The 24,178-nt window shown below is 42.9% G+C and overlaps 1 protein-coding gene across 1 annotated transcript in view; it reads right to left on the bottom strand.

Annotated features, from left to right (window-relative positions):
• Window positions 1-211: 211 nt before the first annotated feature.
• The window catches only part of NIPSNAP1 (nipsnap homolog 1), a 41,482-nt gene continuing 17,515 nt past the window's right edge, over window positions 212-24,178 (bottom strand). The window contains exons 3-10 of the mRNA XM_072600032.1: window positions 20,370-20,415; window positions 19,194-19,288; window positions 15,014-15,084; window positions 9,728-9,868; window positions 8,574-8,605; window positions 6,749-6,843; window positions 4,085-4,168; window positions 212-1,554 (exon numbers count right to left, since the gene is read on the bottom strand). Of these exons, the coding sequence (XP_072456133.1) occupies window positions 1,490-1,554; window positions 4,085-4,168; window positions 6,749-6,843; window positions 8,574-8,605; window positions 9,728-9,868; window positions 15,014-15,084; window positions 19,194-19,288; window positions 20,370-20,415 (629 nt within the window). The 3' untranslated portion in view covers window positions 212-1,489. The remainder of the gene's footprint in view (window positions 1,555-4,084; window positions 4,169-6,748; window positions 6,844-8,573; window positions 8,606-9,727; window positions 9,869-15,013; window positions 15,085-19,193; window positions 19,289-20,369; window positions 20,416-24,178) is intronic.

Here is a 24,178-nt window from a genome sequence, read left to right as displayed (position 1 = left end):
AGAAATAGGCTAACCTCCATGATTTTCCCAATGTGTCCTCTGCCCAGGAGTCTCACTGAAAAACTCCAACCCTGTCTGTCTCCTTTGGTGCCAACCTCATTTTCCGAGCTGATTCTTAGCTCCTCCCCTTCACCAGCTCCAATCTCTCCTATCTCTGGAATCTCGGGGCAGCGGGGGGAGATTCCTGGCAGGTGAAGAAGAGCAAACACCATTTCTATTAAATATTTAATTAGGTCAGTCAGTGACTTTCAGTACAGGCGCCCCAGAGGGAGAGGGGTGCAAGCGTCATGAGATACAGGGATCTGAGGAGGCCCAACCTCCACTTCTCCCGCATATTGCAATGATCCCCACATGGCAACAGATAGTCACAGAAGGAAGGACTGTGGACCCAAGAGGAAATAGGAGGAAGGAGAGAGGAAGATGATAGACAAAGTCCCCCATTCTAGAAATGGGGGGGGGGGGGACAGGGAGAGCACAGCCCAGAGCCTTAAAAAAAACCTACTGGGAGAGCTCCCCTTCTGCCTGGCAGGTGGCTGCAGTGATACTTCAAAGCCTAACGCGGAGACATAACCATGGAAATAGGCATAGCACAAAGGTAAGCCTATCCTTTCATCAGGCCCCGAGCCTCAGGCAGTGAGTTGTTTTTACAGCCCTCAATCTTCCTATAAGTCCCCATCCCAACAGCCTTGACCTCGGTTAGCCCTCTCACTGGTTCAGGATCATATGATAAGAGCCTGGGTTAAGAAGCAAAGAAAGGGACTTGGCTCAGGTGCATCAGGGAAGCCAGAAGCTGAAGGCCCCAGCTCTTGCCCCTAAGCTCTAACCACAGGACAACACCACCTTGTATGTAAAAATGATGGTATCTGTGATGTTCACATGGAAGGAGACCAGGCCTGGGTAGTCAATGAAGGGGCCTTGGGAAAAGGAAATCAGAAGCTGAGATCTGCTCAGACTTCCCTGGGGGATAAGGAATTGGCCAAACAAAGAGAATTAGAAAAATGATATCTGGCTTGAAGGGTTTGCTCCTCACAACAATCCTGTGAGGTAGGTGGTGTTGTTATCCTCATTTTACAGATGAGGAAACTGAAGCCCAGAGACATAATGGGAAATGCCCAGCTAGTTCCATGGCTAGTAAGTGTCTTAAGCATGATTTAAACACAGGTCTTCCTGATTCCAAGCCCCAAATTCTATCCACTGAGTCACCTAGCTGCCCTAAACCAAGGGAAGAACAGAAAGGTGGTTGGGAATTAAAAGTAGCCAGCTCTTGGTCTAATTCAGCTAGCCTCAGCCTGACCTAACTCCTTGAGGAGCCCAACAGACCCCAAGGAAGGAATGAGGCATGAAATCTAAAAGGATGTAGGGGAGCAGGGGAAGTGTGATATGAGGTGATGTGGGGGGGGCAAAGGGAAGGGGCAGTGTCAGGGGAGGGGAGGAGAGGGGCTCTTCTGGCTAACAGCTCCCTCCAGTGATGAGGAAGGAGTCCGCAGGGTCACTGGAGGGGTGAGATCTTCAGGGGAATCATGATACGAGACTCCATGTTCCGTACCAGAGGGACTGTGGAAAGAAAGGATCAAGGTCACTGGGGCTGTGCAGAGGACCCCTCCCCTTATAACTAGGGACTTTTCTACAGTGATTCAAAGTTTGAGAAGCTATACATTATCTCACAGGCTACTGTCCTGTGAAATTCAAGATGCCAATGGAGCTCTGATAGGACATTCCCTTCGATGATGCCACTAGCAGCCCATCCTGGACCACTCTTGTCCAGGGCCTCCTATAAGTTTACCCCCATGGGTCCACCCAACATGCCAGAGGCCTTCCTCCCTTTCTCCTGCCATGGTGTGGGCACACAGGGGCCATGCAGGTTGTCCCTGGTTATCCTTGGTTGTTATTCCACTTCTGGTCTTTGAACAGATTTGTCAGCAGTGTCCTATGTGATTGCTGTGATTCACCCAGCAGGCACCCTTCCAATGCCCTTTCAGACCAGTCCGATGATTTCATTAGTTTGGAGACCTCCCAATGAGGAAACTCCCTTTACCAATGCAGATCAGCGATCAGTCCATAAGAGCTGCTCAGAGTGTTGAGAGGTTTAGTGATTTTCTTGGGACTATAGAGTCACTAAATGGCAGAGGCAGGATTTCAAACCAGCTCCTTCCTGCCTCCCTCCACCGCTTCTCTCACTATGACACAGTGACAACCCCAGCTGCCATGCCATTCACCTATACTCTAGGGCAGGTAACTATCTCCTGCGTGCCAAACCTGGCCCACTGCCTGTTTTTTGTACACTAAATGTGAATTATTACGCATACACTTAACATACATATGTTGAAGTATTATACGTACGTTAAACGTAAAACCAGTTTTAAAATGTAAAAATCATCCCTAGTTCACAGTCCATACAAACGGCAAGGCAGCAGATCAGGGCTGGCCTCTGGGCCATAGTTTACTGACTCCAGCTTTAGACAGATCAGGAAATGGCCGGGGCTGATGGAAAGAGCCCAGAGTCCAGAACTTGGGCTCCTGCCCTGGACTTCTTATAGTTGTATGTCTGGGGAAAAACCGCCTCCGCTCTCAGAGTCTCTGTTCCCTCACTTGTAAAATGGGGATAAAATTTGTATTGCCTCCCTTTCAGGGAAGCCTGTGAAAAAGCACTATAAATGATAACTTGTCATATAGATGTTATCCAAGCTCCCTCCCATGGGAGACCACAGGATGGAGCAGAAATGGAAAGAGAAAGGCTGAGAAGTGACCCCTTCACTCGCCCATGTAAATGTCTAGTAAAGGCACTTCAGCCCAGGGTCTTCCATATGGTAGATGTTTAGTAAATACCTGTTGAATGAATGAATGACAGGCATAGTTTGTTTGCTTGGGTTGTCAATAATTACTATAGGAGAGCTCAAAGACACTAGAACAGTAATTCTCAAACTCTTTCATTTATCTGTGTGTTCAGGCTAAGACCCTGCCTATCCTACTGCTGCTGAGAATCAAGCAAACAAGCAGCAAGCCTTTAGTAAGTGCCTACTGTTTGCTAGGACCAGGGGATGCAAAACCAAAAATGAACCAGTCCCTGCCCTCGAGGCATTTATATTCTATAGGGATGGGTGGGGGCAACACACACATGCACACTCACGCACACATGCACACACACACAGACATTCAGGTGCACATGCACATACACTCTTGGGCACATGCACACACATACACACTCAGGTGCACACACACATGTGGGTGCACATGCGCATACACACATGTACACACACATACACCCTCAGGTGCACACGCACACACACTTGGGTGCACACACATGCACACTTGGGCATACATACATATACACTTCGGTGCACATGCACACTCTGGCACACACTCACACTCTCGGGCGCACATGCACATATATGCATACACACACTCAGGTGCACACACACATACACACATGCACATTCTCAGGTGTACATGCACATACACGGGCACACATACTTGGGCGCGCACACACTTGGGTGTGCACACACATACGCACACCCTTGGGCACACATGCACATACACACACACACTCGAGCGCACACATACACGCACATGCACACTTGGGCACACACGCACATACACACATACACACACTCGGGCACACACACTCGAGCATGCACATACATACACATGCACACTCGGGCACACACACATACACTCAGGCACACACACAGATACACGCGCACACACAAATATGAAATGTCATAAATCACAGGTCAAAGATTCAGGGCTGGAAGGAGCCTTAGAAACCATCTGCAGCAACTCTCTCATTTTACAGATAAGAAACTGAGACCCTGAGACTGACTCATACAAGGTCACACAGCTAAACAAATGCCTGAATTCGAAGTCAGGTCCTCTCCATATTGCTTCTCCTCTAGCTCTGCCCCACCCCCCCACAATAGAATGTAACCCCCTTGAGGATTTTTTTTTTTGTCTTTGTATCTTGGGTGCCTAGCACAGCACCTGGGAATTAACAGACATTTCATAAATGCTGACTGCCTGATTAACTTTGAGGGTGGTGGTGATGAGGTCAGATGCTGAGAACAGGAAAGACCACCAAGCACCTTACCTGTGTAATATACGTTCTCGTCCCAGCCCCTCTTCCTCCAGGCGGCATTTCGAGTTTCCTCCCGGGACTGCAGGTCTTTATAGGCTAGAAGTAGAAACATGATGTGTTTGTTAAATGGGGATTTCAGGACCAGGTGGTCTTCTGTCTCTTCTCCAGTTTAGGAACATCTGTAGGGTCCCCAGAAAGACATCTGCTTTGGGTCTACCTTACTGAGGAGCTAAGAGCCACAGGCCCAGCATCTGACACATAGTAGGTGTTTAATAAATGTTTACTATCATAACCTGTATCAGATTGCTTGCTGTCTTGGGGAGAGGGGAGGGAAGGAACTCAAAATCTTTCAAAAATGAATGTTGAAAACTATCTTTACATGTAACTGAAAAAAATATGAAATACTATTAAGTGCAAAAAAAAAAAAAGTTTACTGTCACTTCACTCCAGGGCGAAGACCAGGCTGGAAGGGGCCTTAGGGACCAGGCTTCCAGGTCAGGTCTGGCTGGTCCTGGAGATTTTGATGAAAGAGAGAAAACACTCCTTAGCTGAAGGAAAAATGAGTGGGGTGGGGCAGAGACAAGGAATGACAGCTGTTTATCATGAAGGGCACTGCTGCATACAAGTTCTGTTTGAACCTACAGGAAAGGTCCCGTAGCAACAGGGGGAAGGTGTAAAGAGCTCAGTTTAGGTTTGATGTCAGGAAACACTGCCCCCTCCTACCTTCTTCCTCCCCCCACCCCCCCACACCTAATGAAAGCTCTCCCCAAATGGAAGGAGCTGACTAGAGAGGTGGTACACTCTCCCTCCTTGGAGGCCATTGAGCAGAGGCTAGAATACCCATTTGTTGGGAGGTTCTTTGGTTTATGAAAGAAGAGGTGGGATCCCTGAGGTTCCTTCCATTCCTACCAAGAGGAGCCAGCTCTTGTCTTTGCCAAGCATGGACATCAATAATGTCAAATGAAAAGAAACCCTGTGGTCACCACTGGGGTGGGACAAAATACTGGCTTGAACATACCACAGGCTGACCCAGTGTGCCCGTGAGTGCCTTTCACAGGCTCATGGTCACCGTTATCCCCAGTATTTGATCACGAAATCTAAGTCTATGTGTAAGTCATCTAACAAGGATGGTAGGATAATGGAAAGGGCATGGACCCTGGAATCCATGGAACACAGGTCAAAATCCAGGGTTTTCCACTGGCTTAACGAACAGTTCCATAACCTCTCAGTTTCAGTGTGTGTGAAATTGAAATTAAAATATGCTGAATTCCTAAGTCATCTGTCACAAGAATCAAAAGGGAACATTTATGATGATGTAATCATAGAGATGAGAGTTGGTATGGAGGGTATGAAGGATTTGCTCTTAAGATTCTAGATGGAGGAGGGTAAGTTTGGTCATGGAATTTTTGAGTTGAAAGGGATCTCAAAATGAATCCTGTCCAAACCCCAACTGAATAATTAGCTCCCCCAACAATATCTCAGACAAATGCACCATTGTTGAGCCTCTGGTCAAAGATCTCCAAAGTGGAGGAGTCAGCCTGCCCCCACCTCTGGAGGCAGCTGTCACAGAAATTGGGGTTTTCTGACACCTAGCTAAATCTCTGTTTCTTACATGGCTCCTGATTCAGCCCTCTGGGGCCAAGCAGAACAAGGCTAATCCCTCTTCCACAAAACAGCGCATTGCAAACACTTGAAGACAGTTTCATGTATAATCCTTGCTTTTCCTTTCTACTTTTTATATGTAAAGACAAATGCTCATTTTATTGGGGTTGGTTAAGTTCAGGGAAAAGAAAGAAGACAGTAATCAAATCCCCACTAAGCCTGATCTTTCCTAGGCTAAACATGCCCAGTTTTTCTCTGTCTTTTTCATTTTAAATTTATACAGATTTCTTTGGTTTTCCATCACCTTCATTTCAGAATCTATCCCTACTCAGCCAGCTGTCACTATGAATAAGGGAAGAAAAAAAAGGAAGAAATAAATGCAGGTATACATACAAATCAAAGTCTGACAGCATATTCAATGTTCCACACCCACACCTCTTTTCATCAGTCCTCATATGGTCTGGTCTCCAGGCCCTCCTCCCCCATGTCCTTTCTAAAACGTGGCACCATACTCCAGATAAGATCTGAGCAGGGAATAAGGTGGGATTTACATGTCCAGAACACAAAGGAGTCTACAGATGAATTTCAGGGGGGTCTGTGAAATTGACTGGGAAAACAATTCTGTCTCTGCTTTCACTTGTCTTGAACTGAAATTTAGTATTTCTTTCAAACACGTACAAACATTATTCTGAGGAGAACTCCAGAGGCTTCACTGGATGGCCAAAGGTGGTAAGAGGGATCTATGATATGAAAAAGACCTAAAACCCCTGCTCTAAAATGTGTTGCCTCAATTTGGACTGATCTTTTTACTTGTTTACTTATAACATCCAGTATGGCTCATATCCACATACAAGAGAGAACATTCCAGGTCCTAGTCCATTATTTATAGGGCCAGGAGAAGGAAACTATTTCTCTTTTCTAAGTTCCCGAGATTTTTCTTTCTCTTTTGCCTTAGTTAATCAAGGGGGCCATACTTCAGAAAATAGGGAATGGGTAAAGCAGATTGTTAATCCCCTGTACCCTTTGATCCACAGTTGGCAATGGGGATGAGAAACGAGAGAAAGATCAACCTACCCCAGAGATGGTGGACCACGTAGAGCTCTCCAATCTGGGAGAAGAAGCCGCCCACAGCTTCCTGGTTTTCCTGACGGTACTTGATCGCTCGGGCCCTGGAGGAGGGTAGAATAGAATTTAGGAAGAGGTCACAGCTTAGGAGTTGACCTGGCCTGGAGCTTGGGAATGATATAGTCTGAGCTCATGGTACTGAGTCAAGGACACCAGTCTCAGAATCAAGAGACACAGGTTTGAATCTGCAGGTCTACTTTTCCCATCTGTGTCACTATGGACAAGTTACTTTTACCCGGAGCCTCAGGTTTCTCCAAGAGAAAATGGAGTTGATGTCAATTAATTGGCTCACTTCACAAAGTAATGGTGAGGCTCAAATGCGATAAGTAAGGGGCAGCTATTTGGTGCAGTGGATAGAATGCTGGGCCTACACTCAGGAAGATCTGACTCCAGACACTTATTAGCTGTCTGACCTTGGACAAGTCACTTAATCTCTGCCTCAGTTTCTTCATCTGTAATAGAGATTATAATAGCACCTACCTCCCAGGGTTGTTGTGAAGATAAAATGAGATATTTGTAAAACTCCTTGAAAACCTTAATATTCCATAAATATATACATAACAATTTTAAAACGCTATCATCATCATTGTGATGATGGAGATCACATGCTTTGCAAATCTTATAGCCCTGTGTGAATGTCAGTGAGTATTAAACTTGTTAGTTCTTTAAGGCTTGTGAGAGGAAGCACAGAAAAATGGAGATAGGGAGAATGCTGCTGCTGCCTTGGAGACTGACAGGTTAAACCTTCTCTCATCTGAGCCCTTGTCTTCACAAAAAGAAGACAGGGAGCCAAGAGATTCTGAAAGGATTATAAAAGAAGCCTTAGTGATCACAGCTAGCAAACTGGCAAAGATGGGAAGAGACATGTTGCAGGGATCAACTTGTAAAGTAATTCTATTAGGGTATGCAGTGTTCCAGACCTTCTACTATTAACTTCAACTCCCAAGCTAATAAGAGACACCAACAATCTCTCCATTCCAGAGGGAAACACAGCAACACTCATACACTGTTGGTGGAACTGTAAATTTGTCTAGTTCTGAAAAGCAGATTGGAATATGCTAAGAAAAGTTTTCAGAATGTGCATATCCTTTGACAGACAGATTATATACCTCATGGAAGTTGATGACCAAAAGAAGGGTTCCATAAATGCCAAAACAATCAGTGATGGACTGTTTATTTTTCTTTTTTTTGAGGTATCAAAGAATAGGAAATAAAGCTGATGCCCATCCACTAGGGAATGGTTAAACAAACTACAGTACCTGAATGTGATGGAATAGTATTGTGCTGTAAGAAACGATGAATATGAAGAATTCAGAGAAGTACAGGATGATTTCTATGAACTGATGCACAGAGAAATAAGTGGAACCAGGAAAATAACATAAAGAATGACTACAAGGAAATGGGAAAAAAGAAAAAGTGAAACTGAATTCTGGGCAACTAAAATGATTATGTTTGGCTCCAAAGAAGAAATATGAGAAGGTAACTCCCTTTCATCATTGTAGAGGTGGTGGATAATGGATGTGAAATGCAACATGTTATGTCACATTTGGAAAATGTTTTGGTTTAATTTTGCTCAATCTTTTTCTTCTTCATCACAAAATATGGCTTTCGGGAAGGGGAATATATTGAAGGAAAAGACTGGGAAATGAAGGGATGTAAAACCAAGAGAGCAATACATTATTCACTTAACAAAATAACAGGAGGTCTTGGTGAGACTAACAATGGCCTCCCCCCCCAGCCCCATGCTCCTCTCAGGCCCAAAATTCTTACTTACCAATTGTTTCCCCATTCAATCATGGTCCCTGGCTGCAAGGAAACATAGGGGATTAGTTAGTACGGACCCTGACCTTCTAATATTAACTTCAGCTCCCAAGCTAATAAAGGACACTAATCTCTTCATGCTACAGACCTCAGGTCACCTTACTCTTGGACTTTATCTCTGCATTAAGTGGGAGCATGACTCTTCTTATTCATCTAATGAATTCTACCCATCTTTTCATGCTCACTTCTTCCAGAAAGCTTCCCCTGATTTTACCTGTTAGAGATAATTTTCCATGCTCTGATCTCACACAATATTTTGTTCATGGGCTATCCTGCACTGCAATGTGCAGAGGCAAATCATGTCACATTCATGAGCCTCAGTGTCCTCTATCTGTAAAATGGGGAGTAGCAATACTGGTGCCATTGACTTTATAAGACTTTGTAAAGCTTCAAGCACTTGAGAGATGGGGTTTACTCCTTACCTCTTTTCACAAGTAGGGGAAATAGATTTGGAACATGGGATACCCTAACAGCATTACTTTCCAAGTTGATTAGATTTGCTGAACTGCTTTTTATTCTTCCTCTGTCTCTTTTTTATTCTTTGTTACAGAGATTGGCATAAGGGGTAGAAGATGAGGGCAGGATACACTTGGAAATGAACATGGGGTAAAAAAAAAAGATACCAGTATTAAAGCTTTCCAAAAACAACAAAATAACAAAATCAATTGTTAAAAGCATCTAATTTTTAAAAATGATATAAGATCCCTAATGGCAGAGACTATTTCGCTTTGGATTTGTATTGTATAAGTATTTCATAAATGCTTATTCAATTGGGGGAGGGGACCCAGAAATGTGAGTTATGGTTTCATCACTGTTAGCAGTTGTCTGTGTCTTATGACCTCAGTAAGATTATGAGCTCTTCGGGGGAAGGGCTGCTTTTCCTCTGTACCTTAATCCTTTCCCTAATGCCCTGCACACAGTAAGTGTTTGACAAGCAACTAGAGCATTGGATTAGCAGAATGTAAGATAGGAATGGGGCTGGGCTAGGCTGAGAGCACAGTGGTGGCTAGATGCAGAGCTATAGAGACGTTTAACCCCTTTGGCCTCTCCAATCTGGCTTTGAGAGGGGAAAAGAGGGAGTGGGGCAGGAAGAAAGCCCAGAATCACCTTCAACTTGTAAGTCCTTAGTTCGTAAATGTTGGGGCCCTCACGAGGCTCAGGCTCATTCCAGAAACTGAATTCCAAAAGCAGCTGGTTTCTCCTGGACAGCAGCATCTTACTCCTTTCCTTCCGGAATTCCAGGTACTCCTGTTGGGGCACACAGTAGGGTAGCTCTGGGGTATGGGGCAAAGGGGAAAGAGCTTAGCCTAGCCATGACATAACAGGGAGACCAGGGAAAGGGCTGGATTTGACCTAGAACACTGTCTAGGTGTCTAGTGGAGGTACTGAGCCCAGTACCATAATGCCTTGTACGTAGTAGGAATTCTATAAACAATTTTTGAATAAATGAATGAATGATGAGGCACACTACATCTGCCTGGGTTGCTAATAGAATCATTAAAAAGGGAAAAGGCAGATAACTCAAGATTGAGGAAGTAGATGGAAGGAAGAGTGGATGCAGCTGAGGGAGGCAAGAAAACTGGAGTTCAAATCCTGCCCCGGCTACTACCTTAATTGTATGACCTCTGTCTACCTTAGTTTCCTTATGGGGATAATAATAGCATTTACCTTCCAGAATTGTTATGAGGATCAAATTACATATACATACATATATGTTTGTGCACACCTACATACATACACATATATATGTAAATAACTTTGCAAACCTTGAAGTGCTATAAAAATGAGAGCTATGATTATAACTTAAATCTCCCTCAGCCTCAGTTTTCTCAGATGTAAAGCATCTACCTTATAGGTAGGGAGCTACTAAGATTGGTCTTGAAGTCATAAGGGGACTAAAACATAAGTTTGAGGGGCTCAGTAGTCTTGACTTTAGGATCAGGAAGACGTAAGTAGGAATCCTGATTGAGTATCTGTGTGACCCTAGGCAAGTTAACACCCTTCAACTGCAGGTCCCTCATCTGGCAAAGTAGCACTTGGCTCGCAGGATTGTTAGGAGGCTTATGAGATAATGGTAATAAAGTGCTCCACAGATATTAAAGGGCTATATAAATGTCAGTTATCAGTAATAACTAAAGGAAGAAAAAAAAGCCTTCTCTATATGGGAGCTACCTTATCTTTAAGGTAAAAGAAAAAAGCTGGAAACAACCTCCCGTTGGTTGGGTAATGGCTGAAAATGTTGTTTCTCAATGTAATGGATCATTATTGTGCAACAAAGATAACGAATACTAAGAAATATTGCAAGGCTCATCTTTGGAACTGAGGCAAAGGTGGAGCCAAGATGGTGGAGTATCAAGAAGTATGGCCCAACTCCCCACCCTTCATACCTCCCTAGATCAAGCAATTTTTTAAAAATCACAGTGAGTCATTTTCCCAGCCTAGATCAACATAGGAAGACAGACAGTAAGGTCTAAGGGCATTGAGGATAGGATCTGGCCAGGAGCCCACACAGTGGAGTATTCTGGCATTCAGTGACTAAAAAAGGACTGAGACTGTACACCAGGGCAAGGAGACTGGCGCAACAGATCATGACTTGTGCAAGAGGCAGGAATAAGTGCCATCTGGAAGCTCTGTTGATCACTACCCAGTCCAGAGAGACAAGCAGTTGCAAGCCCTAGACTACGTATTGAGCTAGGAAGGTGTTTAGAAACAGACAGTAACTTTGTGCCTCTGACTTCAGGAGTGGAACATGGCCTTAGCTCCATCCTCTTGCCCAGTCTGAAGCCTACAGTGGAAAAATGAAGAAAGGAATTTTGGACCAAAGAAGAGCCTGCATTTCAGTCACTTTGACCATGAAGAACTTCCATGGATTGCTGATAGTGGCTGAGTCTAGCAATGGTCTGATGGAACTTCCAGCCAGGAGCAAGACAATAAGTGTTGTGCACACCAAAACCCACGTCAGGAACTTGCAGAGCACTGACCAGGAATCAGCCTTTCTCCTGGATCAGGAACCTTGGGAACAGCTTTGAGTCCTCATCCTGAGCTCTCCTCAAGAGCCTAGAATAGTACAACACTCCATACCCCAACAATGAAGCCGAAGGACTCAAGAGGACATAAACTCAACTGAGATATTCTCCCCACAAGTGAATAAGGTTCAGCCTCAGTATCAACTCTGGAGTCAGGAAGGAGGCTGGAAGAATGAGTAAACAAAAAGAGAATCCTACCATAAAAAGCTCTTATCATGACAAAGATGCTCAAGACACAAATCCAAAGATGAAAATGGCTCAAAACATCTACCAGCAAAAGCTCAAAGAACAACACAGCTTGAGCACAAATTTAAGGGGCATTCCTAAAAAAGATGAAATTAAAGTTTTTAAAAGAATTAAAAATGATTTTCAAAATCAGATGAGACCTATAGAAGGAATATATGAAAGAGAGTTAACATCTTAGCACAAGAGGTACAAAACCCAATCAAAGGAAAAAGAAATCTCTGAAAATTAGAACTGATCATTCAGAAGCTAACTCTAGCATTTGGCACAGTGCCTGGGATGGTAGGCACGTAATACATCCTTAATACATGCTTACTGACTAATGTGACACAAAATATTAGAACAAAGAAAAATGCTGGGAAAAAATAAAAGAAAATGTAATATAGGTATCTCATAGAAAAAAACAACTGACAAGGAAAAAAGATCGAGGAGAAATAATTAAAGAATCATAAGACTACTTGAAAGTCATGAACAAAAGAAGAGACTAAACATCATATTTCAAAAATTCACAAAACACAATTTTCCTGATCTCTTAGAGCCAGAAGGCAAAGTAGAAAAAAGGATCCACCAATCACCTCCTAAAAGAAACTCCCAAATGAAAACTCCTAGAAATATAAAAACCAAAATTCAGAGCTTTTGAGTCAAAGAAAAAATACTACCAGTATCTAGAAAGAGTGCAAGTACTGAGGAACCACAGTTAGTGTCACAAGATTAAGCAGCCACCACTGTGAAGGAGCAGAGTTTGCAATATGATATTTCAAAAGGCAGAGGATATAGGCTTCAGCCCAAAATAATTTATTCAGCAGAAATGAATATAATCCTATGGGGAAGGGGGGAAGGAATGAACCTTTAATAAAATAGAGAATTTCTAAGCCTACCTAATGAAAATAACAAAACTGAGTAAAAACTTTGAAATATAAACACAACAGTCAAGAGAGGTACAAAAAAGTAAACATGAGTGGGCAATCATATGAAACTAAACATAGATAAACTGTTTATATACTAATATGTATCCCCTCAGAATTCTATTATCATCAGGGGTCATAGAGGGATTCTAATTAGAAGCTCTGAGAGTGATTGTTATGTTTTAATGATCTTAAGAGAAGAAGGAATGGAGGGAAGGGAGAAGAAGGAAGGGGAAAATTTTCTCACTTAAGTACACAAGTAAAAGTCTATACAAATAAGGAAAAAGGAAGAGGCACGAGTGGTTAACATTTGAAACTTATTTCTATATGAACTACTCAAGGAAGGGTGAAATACATACACACAATTTGGTACAGAAATGCATCTCACTCAACGAGTCACCAGGAAAGAAAGGGAAGAAGTTAGTGTTAGAGTTAAGACTGAGGGAGGGGTAGGTTAAACAAGATTTTAATCTTAAGCAAAATGAACTCTAAAAAATGAATGGGAAACAAAAAGAAGGAAAGGTAAAAGAATAGGATGCAAGGATATCTACCATTACCAATCATAACTGTGAATGGGATGAACTTACCCATAAAACCGAAGAAGGTAGCAACTGAATTAGAAAGCAGAATCTAACTATGCTGTTATAAGAAACACACTTAAAACAGAGAGATATGCAGACACTAAAAATAAGGGTCTAGAGCAAAATCTATTATGTGTCTGTGAAAATTTAAAAGGGGGCTGCAAGCATGATTTTAGACAAAACAACAGCAACAGATTTAATTGAAAGAAATAAACAAGGAAATGACATTTTCCTGAAAGGTACCAGAGACAATTAATGAATATCAATACTGAACATATATGCACCAAATGTCATAGTACCTAAATGCTTAAAAGTTAAATTAATTACAGGGAAAAATGTACAATAAAACTATAATTGTGGGGGAACTCAATTTACTCCTTTCAGCCCTTTCTAACGTACTCCAAATCTAAACAAAAAAAGAAGTAGAGCTGAATAGAATTTTGGAAAAGGAAAATAAGATAGACTTCTGTAGATTACTGAACAGAAATAGAAAGGAGTATACTTATTTCTCCTTCATAAAAGTCAGTCTTGTATTAGGGAATAAAATCTGCATAAACAAATCAGAAAAGTAGAAATATTAAATGCATCTTTTACCATAATGTAATTAAAAATTTTATCCACAAAGGGCAAACCACAATGCATTAAAAATTATTCACAATAAAGGGCAGCTGATGAAACATATTAGTCAGAAACTAAATAATTCAATCCTAAAGAATGGATGGGTCAAAGAACAAACCACAGAATCAATCACTAATTTCATTAAAGATAAGGATAACAGTAAGACAACATACCAAAATTTGGGGGACGCAGCCAAAGAAGTCCTTAGGGGAAAGTTTATATCTCTAAATACTTTCAACAGTAAAAAAGAGAAAGAGTGGATCAACAAGTTGGGCATGCAACTAAAAAACCCCCAGAAAACCAGAAAAATTTTAAAAACCCCAATTAAACAGCAAAATAGAAATCCTGAAAAGAAGAGATTAATAAATTGAAAACAAAAATCTCATTAAGTTAATAAAACTAGGAACCGTTATTTAATAATAATAATAATAATAAAGCAGATATGCCATGGTTAACTTGATTTTTTTAAAAAAAGAAAACCAAATTACCAGTATGAAATGAAGAGCAAATAAAAGGAGGATTAGAACAACAGACCTGAAAATGTAAAACCAGTAGTGGCAACAAAACTTTAACATAGAAGGAAAAGAGAAGTGACTTGCCAGTTTGTGTCAGAGTCTCTGAAACCAGCTCTCTATCTACTATGACATGTGCCCTCTTAAGTAATTATTAAACGTATAATTTTTCTTTTTGGTCTGAAACTGTGATTTCATGTGCCTCAGATAATTATTAAATGTATAATTTTATTTTTTGGTCTGAACCTGTGATTTCTTCTCCCAGGAGAAGTAATGCAGTTTGCCAACAGTTCTGCCACTTGTGATCTTAGGCAAGATTCAAACCCATTTCTTTGCTGGTTCCAATGCTAGTTCTATATCATACTTCCTTTTCAAGGTAATTATTTATTTGTTGTAAAACTCATCAGCTATGATGATGATCGCTATCTTTGTTGTTGTTTTTACACAGCCCTTAGCACAATGCCTGGCACATGGTGCTTAATAAAATACTTATTGGCTGACTGATTACCTTGTTTCCCTTGAGTTTGTTCATGCAGTCCATGAGGGCAGGGTAGCCTCCTGAGAACCGCCACAAATGTACTGTGAGGAGATGGAAGTAAAAGACAATTTCAAACAAATACTTCTCTCTTGGCCCATGAGACCATCCCTCCCAGATCTTCAACTTCAAGGTCTCCCAGCTTCCCTGAATGGTGACCCTCATGAGTTCTCCTTTCTCTGGCTGAGGAATCAGTCCCCATGATGAGGGCCACAGCAAAGTCTGTCCTTCAGATGCCACTGAAGTCACAGGAAAGGGGGATTAAATTTGTACTGCTCAGCCCCAGTGGGCAGAACTATAAAAACAATTGACTCCCCAGCCATCTCACTCACTGACATACAGACCAATCCAGAATCCAAGCTCTGAGGAACTTGACTCTTTCATGCCTGGATCTCTGTCTTGGAGAATGATGGCTGATCAGCAGTCACCTCTGTTGCCCAATCACACTTCACTTCTTTCTCAGACAATCTCCCTAGCCACCATGACACTGCAGGTATGTTCCCTGAATCCCCCTACCCTCTAATTCTAGAAGAAAATCAGATCATTTCTGTCATTGTTTTGAAAAGACCAAATAAACCTTCTCCATTCACACCCCTGCAACTTTCCAAATCAAAACAACCCTACTATTTGGCCATCACTTCCTTATATGTGCCGTCCCCCCATTAGAATTCAAGTTCCTTCAGGACAGGGACTATCTTTACTTTATTCTTGTATCCCTCCCTCCCAAACTCTCTTGTAGAGCTACTCTTTATACGTTTGCTTTTACGCTACATATATACACACACACCACAAAACACACACACAACACACACACACACACACACACACACAACACACACACACACACACACACACACAAACACTTGCCCTGACCATTAGAATGCAAGATTCTTGCAAGCAGGGATTATTTCATTCTTTGTAGGTGTCCCTGGTACTCAGAACAATGCCTGACACACAATAAGGAACTAATACTTAGTACTTATTGATTGATTAATCTCCAAGCCCTTAGCACAGTGCTCGGTACATAATAAGCACTTAATAAATGCCTTTTTAGTCATTCCTTCATTGGGTAAAAGTTATAGAGAGGAAGATTTTAGTTTTCTAATCACTGGAGCTATCCAAAAAAAGAGCCAGCAGCTTGGAGAAATGGAATCCCCCTCCTGGCTGGAGAATTGCTTTCTTTCTTTCTTTGTGTCTTCCTTTCCTTTCTTCAGAGGCTTTCAAGGAAAGGCTGACTGACCTCGTTGGGGATATTATAGAAAGCATTATTTGTGGGGCATGGATTAGAAGTTAGATGCCTTATGAGGTTCCTTCAAATTTTGAAATTCTGTGAATAAAGACACAAAAAGGACCCTTACTAAATCTCCAGATGACACAAAGCTGGCAGAACAGCTAACTCAATAAATGACAGAACTGAGATTCACAATTATCACAGCCATCTGGAACATGAGCCACTCTGGCAAGATAAAACAGACTAGGAATCACTGCAAAGCCCTTCATTTAAGTACCTAAAATTAAACTTTAAAAAATGAAGGGCAGAGTAAGGACTGAGTGATCATTTTTCAAAGACGCTATAGGTGGGGGCTCATTATTCAGGTATGAGAAGCCCCTTAGGTCCCTGTCAACTGATTCTATGAAATCCCTGGGGAGAAAGGAATCACAGTCTTAGCTTTGGAAGAGACCTCTGAGGTCATGTAGTCCAACTCAGAAATGAACAAGAATATCATCTAAAGCAATAAATGAATCAGCAAGCATTTATTAATGAACTGTTATACACCAGCAAGATCTAGTATGGGCAACTAGGTGATGCAGCTGATATAGTGCCAGATCTGGAGTTAAAAAGACTCATCTTCCTGAGTTCAAATCTGGCTTCAGATACTTACTAGCTATTTGACCCTGGGCAAGTCACTTAACTCTATTTGCCTCAGTTTCTTCATCTATAAAATGGGCTAGAGAAGGAAATGACAAATTGCTCCAGTATCTTTGCCAAGAAAACCCCACATCGGGTCATAAAATGTTGGACATGACCGAAACGACTGAATAACAAAAATGTGCCAGTCCATTGTCCACTGATTTTTTTTAAATTTAGGCCATAGGATCATAGATCTAGAACAAGGACAAAACTGAAACAATCCCTACCTTCAGGGAACTTACTCTCTGTTGAGGGACTTAATAACATATGCATAAATAAACAGAGGTAGGGACCAGATCCAAGATTTCATTGGTATAGGGAACTAACTCCTAGATGAAGAAACTCCCTCTACCACTGAGATGGGCACCTTCTCTTCAACTTTTGCTGATCAAATGATGTCTATACAAGAGATGTCAAACACAGGAATCAGATCAAAATGAAACTGGGAAATATTTAACAAATAAAAATACAGTTTGTTCAGTCTTTCAATCATGTTCAACTCTTTGCAACTCCATTTGGGGTTTTCTTGGCAGAGATGTTGGAGTGGTTTGTCATTTCCTTCTTTAGCTCATTTAACAAATGAGGAAATGGAGGTAAACAGGGTTAAGTGACTTGAACAGGGTCATGCAGTTAGCGTCTGAAGCTAGATTTGAACTCAGGTTTTTCCTAACTCCGAACCTGGTGTTCTATCCACTGCGCTACCTTTCTGTCTCTAAAAATACAACAGAACATAGATAAAATGTTGATGTAGTTTTCTAAGTTGATATTTAGCCAGGAAGAATCCTTATGTAGGGTTTAATGGTCCCAATTTCTGAGTTTGATACCTCTGGTCTAGAGCACGGAGGGGTGAAGTTACCTGCCTAGTCATAAGCCAGGAGGCGTCAGAAGAGGATCTAGAACCCATCTTTCCACCCGAAAAGTTCTCTAGTAAGTCTGTCTGTTGAACACGGAAAACATACAAGGTAAGTTTCCCTCACAAAGGCTCTTCAAGCCTTTGCTTACTTTCAAAAAGGGGATATCGGGCACTTTCCATATCACTGTTAGGAATATCAAACCACAATTGGCTCCTTTGTGTCTTTCTCCCCCGCCACTGGTTCTTGCATAACACAGATCATTCCTTTTCCCATAATAACCCTTAAAATAACAGAAGCCAGTGATCATATCTCCCAGGTCTCTTCTGCTTCAAGGTCCTTCAACAGACTGTCCCACTGCATGGGATCAATTTCCCATCCTGGCTGCCATGTCCATCCCAAAAGGTGACTCTCACATTGTAGAAGGAAGAAACAGTTCCCATGTTCCAAGGTGACCAATTTGGGATCTTTACCCCTTCTTGGGCCTCTGCTTGGAGGTAGCATTGGGATTCTAAAATAACCCTCTGACAGGCCCCACAACCAACCCAGATCAAATCCCAATTCCATGATTTCTGAGTCTAGTAAGAGGGCAAGTGACTTCACCCTTGGGGGACTCAGTTTTCTTTTATGTAAAATTAGGGGGTTGGGTCAGATGACTCTGAGGTTCCTTCTAGCATTAAAATGGGCAGCTAAGTGGCAGAGTGGATAGAGTGCCATGCCTGGAATCAGGAAAACTCCTCTTTTTGAATTCAAATCTGGCCTCAGACTCTTATTAGCTTGTGACCCTAGGCAAGTCATTTCACCCTTTTTGCCTCAGTTTCCTCATCTGTAAAATGACCTGGAGAAGGAAATGGTAAACTGCTTCATGTCTTTGCCTAGAAAACCTCAAAAATGGGGGTCATGAGGAGTTGGACATGACTGAAAAATGGCTACAGAGAACTGGAAAACTCTATGCTTCCCTTCCTTTTGAACCTCAGTTTCTAAAATGAGGATGACGGATAGTTGTTAAAGGCTTACTATGTGCCAATCATTGGGCTAAGTGTTAGGGATACAAATAGAAAAAGAAAAGCCCCTATCCTCATGGAAGAAGATAACAGAGGTAGAAGAATCTGGTCAAAGGGCAGAGAGAAAGGACTAGAGGTCCTAAGAGTGGTCCAGATGGCAAGGCTGAGGAGTCATTAGGATGCATGGCCTCTGAGAAGGGTCAGTGGCAAGTGATGTCTGGGTTCCCTCTGGCAGGGTTAGATAAGGAGGTTTAGTGCCCAGCCAGTGAGTGAAAAACAGGCGTCACTGGTAGAAAGGTTGGAGTGGGTTCTGGGGTAAGGAAAGGGGAAAGTCTGAAGAAGCTAGTCACTAGTTCTGGTTCTCTAGGCAAAAGCTGAGCTCTCACCTGCCTGATCCTGCTCCCCATACCAGGTATTCCAGTTCCCCACCAGTGCACAAGGGTAGTCTGGGTCCAAGTGAAGCTGGGGGAGCACCGCTTCCCTGAAGAAAACAAAAAGAACGAAACTGAGGTAGAGTAAGGGCCTTGCTTTCTCTCCCCAGGAACTTAAGACCCAGCCTGGGCAGAGAAGGATGAGGTTGGGAGCCTCTCTCCCACTCCCATAGTCATCCAGCCTTGGGAATCCTGAAGTAAACAGCTCTGATCCCAGATGATGGGAGACTTGCTTCTATCATTCCTACTACCTTGGGCAACTTAGGTTCTCATCTCTCTGAGCCTTGGTTTTCTAGTCAGTGAAATGAAGATTTGGGGGCGGGGAGGGAGCGGTGCTAGACTTGTAATTTTTTTTGTATTTGGAATTTTCCCTTTTCTTTTCTCTTTCCTTCCTTTCCTCTCCCTCTCCCTCTCTGTCTCTCCTTTTCCCCCTCTTTCTCTCTCCTCCGCTTGCCCTCTCCTCTCTTCCCTTTTTCTTTCATCTTCCTTCCCTTCCCCCACTTCTCTCTCTCTCTCCCTCTTCCTTTCTGTCTCTCTGCCTCTCCCTTTCTCTCTCTTCTTCCCTTTCTCCCTCTTTCTCTTCCCTCCCTTACCCCTTCCTCTCTTCACCTTCTCTTTCATCTTCCCTCTCTTACCCCACTCTTCTATCTCTCTTTAACTAGGCTGATAATGGGCCTTCGTCTTTTCTCTATATATAATATCCCCTCTCCGGCCTCTGTACCTGTATACAGGCTGTGCCCCATGGCTGGAAAGCTCTCTAGAACCCTGAAGGCTCAGTTCAAGTGCGAGTTGCATAAGGACGATCCTCTCCCACCCAATACAATTGAAATCACTTTGTATACATTTTGTCTTTATTTAAGTAGATACATGTTTCATCTCAATAGAATATAAGCCCCTTGAAGGCAGAGACTGTTAGGATATTTTTGTCTTTGTACCCCCAACTTCCTGCCCAGCACCTGGCCCACAGGAAGGATTTTATAAACATTGTTTGATTGGATTGAAACAATGGAGTCGCAAGAGGAGGTCAGGGACAAGGCTCAGCCCTGCAAGGTGGGCATGGCGGCCACAATGGTGGACAGGCACCTTGGCTGTGTCAGGGCTGAAAGAACAAAAGGAGGGAAGAAGACTTACGTCAGGCTGTTGTACGCATCCAGGCACTCGGGCTTCACGTTGTGAACTGTAATAAGAGAAGAACCAGTTATTCTAGGGCTCGGGGAAACAGGGATGGAGCTCCAGAAGGGGCAACCTGGGGAAGAGGGAGAGAAGAAACAGTCCAAAATTTAGAGGCAAGAATGTGTTGGACTTGGAGCCAGTCAAGAAGAGAGCCAGGTTCCAATCCCATCCCCGAACCTGAGCACATCACTGCATCTCTCTGGGCCTCAGTTTTCTCATCTATAAAATGAGGATCAGTAGCACTTACTTCATGGGGTTACTATGAGGATCAAAGGAGATGATGTATGGGAAATATTTTGCAAACCTTCGGCTCTATATCAATGTCCTGTTTCTCAGTTTCCTCAACTATAAAAAAGGTATAATAATAGCACCTGCTTGCCAGGGTTGTTGTGAAGGTCAAATGAGATCAGTTAGCAAGTAGCTTAGCACATAGTAGGTGCTATATTCCTGCTAGTTATCATCATCATCATCATTATTGGGTACTGGTAGAGCTCCCAGGCCCCCAAGAGGCCATCCATCGAAGCCATCTGTGCATACAGAGATGGGGTGTAGGGTGTGTTCGGGGAGGACCAGGACCTTTGGGATGATGGCTACCAAGCCCTTTTCTGGGCTCTTTCCACATCCGGTGTTCACCTGTTCCACCCAACTCTCACTTGCATGTGCAGCAGCCACACCCTGGTAAACCGTCTCAGCAAAAGGGCCAAACCAGACTGAGGGTAACCAGGGGTTCTCAAACCCATGGGTGAGTTAGGCGGGTGCCTACCCCAAGCAGGTGAAGGCTTCCTCTGATGGAATGGGCAGATGAGAACAATTTGTTCCAACAGCCATGAAGGCAGGTGAAACAGGTGATGTGGAGCACTTAAAGTTTGGTTAGACAGCCGGTCGTCTTGCCTCTGTCCTGCCACTGGACTATGATGACTCTGGAGGAGAGAGTGAGGCTGATGACTTCATGCAACTCTGCCTCACTTAAATCCAATTTATGCACGAATCAAAAGAAAAGAAAAAGGCATAGAGAGACCCACAGCCACAAAGGGATTCCCCTAAGGCCGCACTTGCTAAGCCTTAACCTTAACGGCATTTCTGACTGATATCTTCATCTCTAAAAAGATATAAACTAAATAACCATCTATCAAAACACTCAAATAAATATTAAACATCAAATCTATTGAGATCGCATGTAAAAGTTTACAGGCCACAGAGCACCATAAAAATAAATGCTGGCTAGAATTATTAACATGATTTTTGTTATGCAGGATCAAATGAGATAATATATATAAAGGCTTAGCAAAGCTTAAGGCCTTATGTAAACAGCTGTTATTATTATTAGGAAAGGAAAAGGAAAAGGAGGGGGAGACCGGGAGAGAGAACAAGAAACCGCTTCTGCAAAAATGGACACGGTGACCAAAGCTCCACTCTCTGTCCCCAAGACTTAGAGTCCTTATAACTCCCTGGGAAGTAAGGGCTACTAGTGCATTGCATTCCACCTTACCAATGAAGAAACTGAGGCAGAGCTGAAGTGACTAACCCAGGGTCACACAGTAAGCATCTGAGGCTGGATTTGAACTCAGGTCTTCCCAACTCCAGGCCCAGTGCTCTATCCATTGAAAGACTTAGTTGCTGTCATTACACTGGAAACTCCTCAAGGTGGGGAGATATTCTTGTCTTTATTTGTATCCTCTATGCTTAGCCGAGTGCCTTGCATACAGGAGGAGTTTAATAAATACTTGTTGATTGATTAATGTTGCCCTCCCCCTCTCATGAAAATGTGAACTTCCTGAGGGCAAGGACTGTCCCTTTTGCTCTTGTATGTCCAACACTGAGCAAGCTGTGAACATTTAATAAGTGCTACTTCAATCATTCACTCATAAAGCTTAGGAGTCAGAAGCTTCACTACAACTTTAAAAACTCCTGAATTCATTAACCCTGAACTATTTTCAGTTTGTAAAAACAGACAAATGAGCATTCCCCTCCCTCAAAGGCTTCCATGTGCACTTGTCTGTGAATGTGGCTCTTTCACAGCTAGGCCAGAAGAACGTGTGCTCTGGAAGCTGGGAGGGCTTTCCCATACAGAGCAGACACTGGACAGGTAAAAGAGTTCAAGTCTCTGGTCTGAGGTCACAGAGGCCACCCGCACTGACATCAGTCTGCCTACCCCAGAGCGGCACTGAGGTTGAACTACTACCTAGGCCCAGAACCAAACAGAAAGAAGGGAGTGGGCTGGACCCCAGCATTCCTGGACAAGTGCCCCCTTTGGGCCCTTCCAGCTCTCACATTTTATGACCAGGACCACCTGACTTCTTTTTGGGTAATTCCACAATTAGCTAATCAATGAGCATTTATTAAGCACCTACTATATGCACAGCTTGTAGTTAATAGGTACCTCTACATTTTCCATCAACAGCTATGTTTGGCTTCAACTCCACCTCTTTTCAGATTCCTTCAGTATTCCTCCATTACTTTATAAACTCCTTGAGGGTAGGGACTGTGCTTTTTCTTATTTGTATCCTCAGAATTTAAGTACAGTGCCTGGCACATAGTAAGTACTTAAAAATGTTGATTGAATTGAATGGGCACAGGCCTTAGCCCTAGGGCACTAAGACAAAACCAACCCAGCATTCCCTGCCCTTCGAGCTCCCAATGGGCCCACTCTCAGTCCCAATACAAAAGGCTAACACCAGGATTCTTCCAATGATGCTCAGCAATGGCAATCATGGAGGACAGTAAGTTCTAGAGTCTTAGAACTGCAGAGTGGCCCAAAGGGCAATGGAGAGACAAACAGTGATGAGAATAAGGAAGGTCTGATCTACAACCAGGGATGGACAATAAAGGGCTTGAATGATTATATCAATGGAAGGAATATAAGCTCCATGAGCACAGGGAAGGCTCTGGTAGAGCAATCAGATAAGGTCCTAAACTTGGAAATTAGGAAGACCTAGGGTCAAAAACCATCTCAGACATGAGGGGGTATGGGAGGACAAAAGCTTTCAATGAGAATGAACACAGCATCAAGGTCAGCTATCATACTGATGGCAAGTTCTTCAATTTGAAAAGGCTACAAGCCAAGACCAAAGTGGAGGGAGTGTTGGTGCATGATTTTCTGTTTGCAGATGACTACGCACTCAGTGCAGCCTCTGAAGCTGAGATGCAACAGAGTATGGATCAATTCTCTGCTGCCTGTGCTAATTTTGGCCTAATAATTAACATCAAAAAAACACAGGTGCTCCATTAGCCACCACCACACAATCCATATATGGAACCATTGGCTACAACAAATGGAGAAGTTTTGAATGCTGTGGATAAGTTCACTTACCTTGGTAGTGTACTTTCCAGGGATGTACACATTGACAATGAGGTTGACACATGCATTGCCAGAACTAGTTCAGTGTTTGGGAGGCTCCAAAGAAAAGTATGAGAGAGAAGAGGTATTAGACTGACTACCAGACTGAAGGTCTACAGAGTCACTGTGCTGACCTCATTGTTGTATGCCTGTGAAACACGGACAGTCTGCCAGTGCCATGCCAGGAAACTGAATCGCTTCCACTTGAACTGTCTTAGGAAGATTCTGAGGATCACCTGGCAGGATAAGGTACCAGACACTGAGAACTAAACTGCCAAGCATTCAAACTATGCTTCAGAGAGCGCACCTCCAATGGGCTGATCACGTTGTTTGAATGCAGAATGTACACTTGCCAAAAAGACTATTTTATGGAGAGCTCACATGGGGCAGGCGATCACGTGGTGGTCAGAAGAAGTGATACAAGGACACT

Source organism: Notamacropus eugenii, chromosome 4 (genome assembly GCF_028372415.1).
Source record: "Notamacropus eugenii isolate mMacEug1 chromosome 4, mMacEug1.pri_v2, whole genome shotgun sequence".
NCBI classification, from domain to species: domain Eukaryota; kingdom Metazoa; phylum Chordata; class Mammalia; order Diprotodontia; family Macropodidae; genus Notamacropus; species Notamacropus eugenii.
The sequence above is the reverse complement of the archived record's forward strand: the minus strand, read 5'-3'. Positions and strand labels throughout refer to the sequence as shown.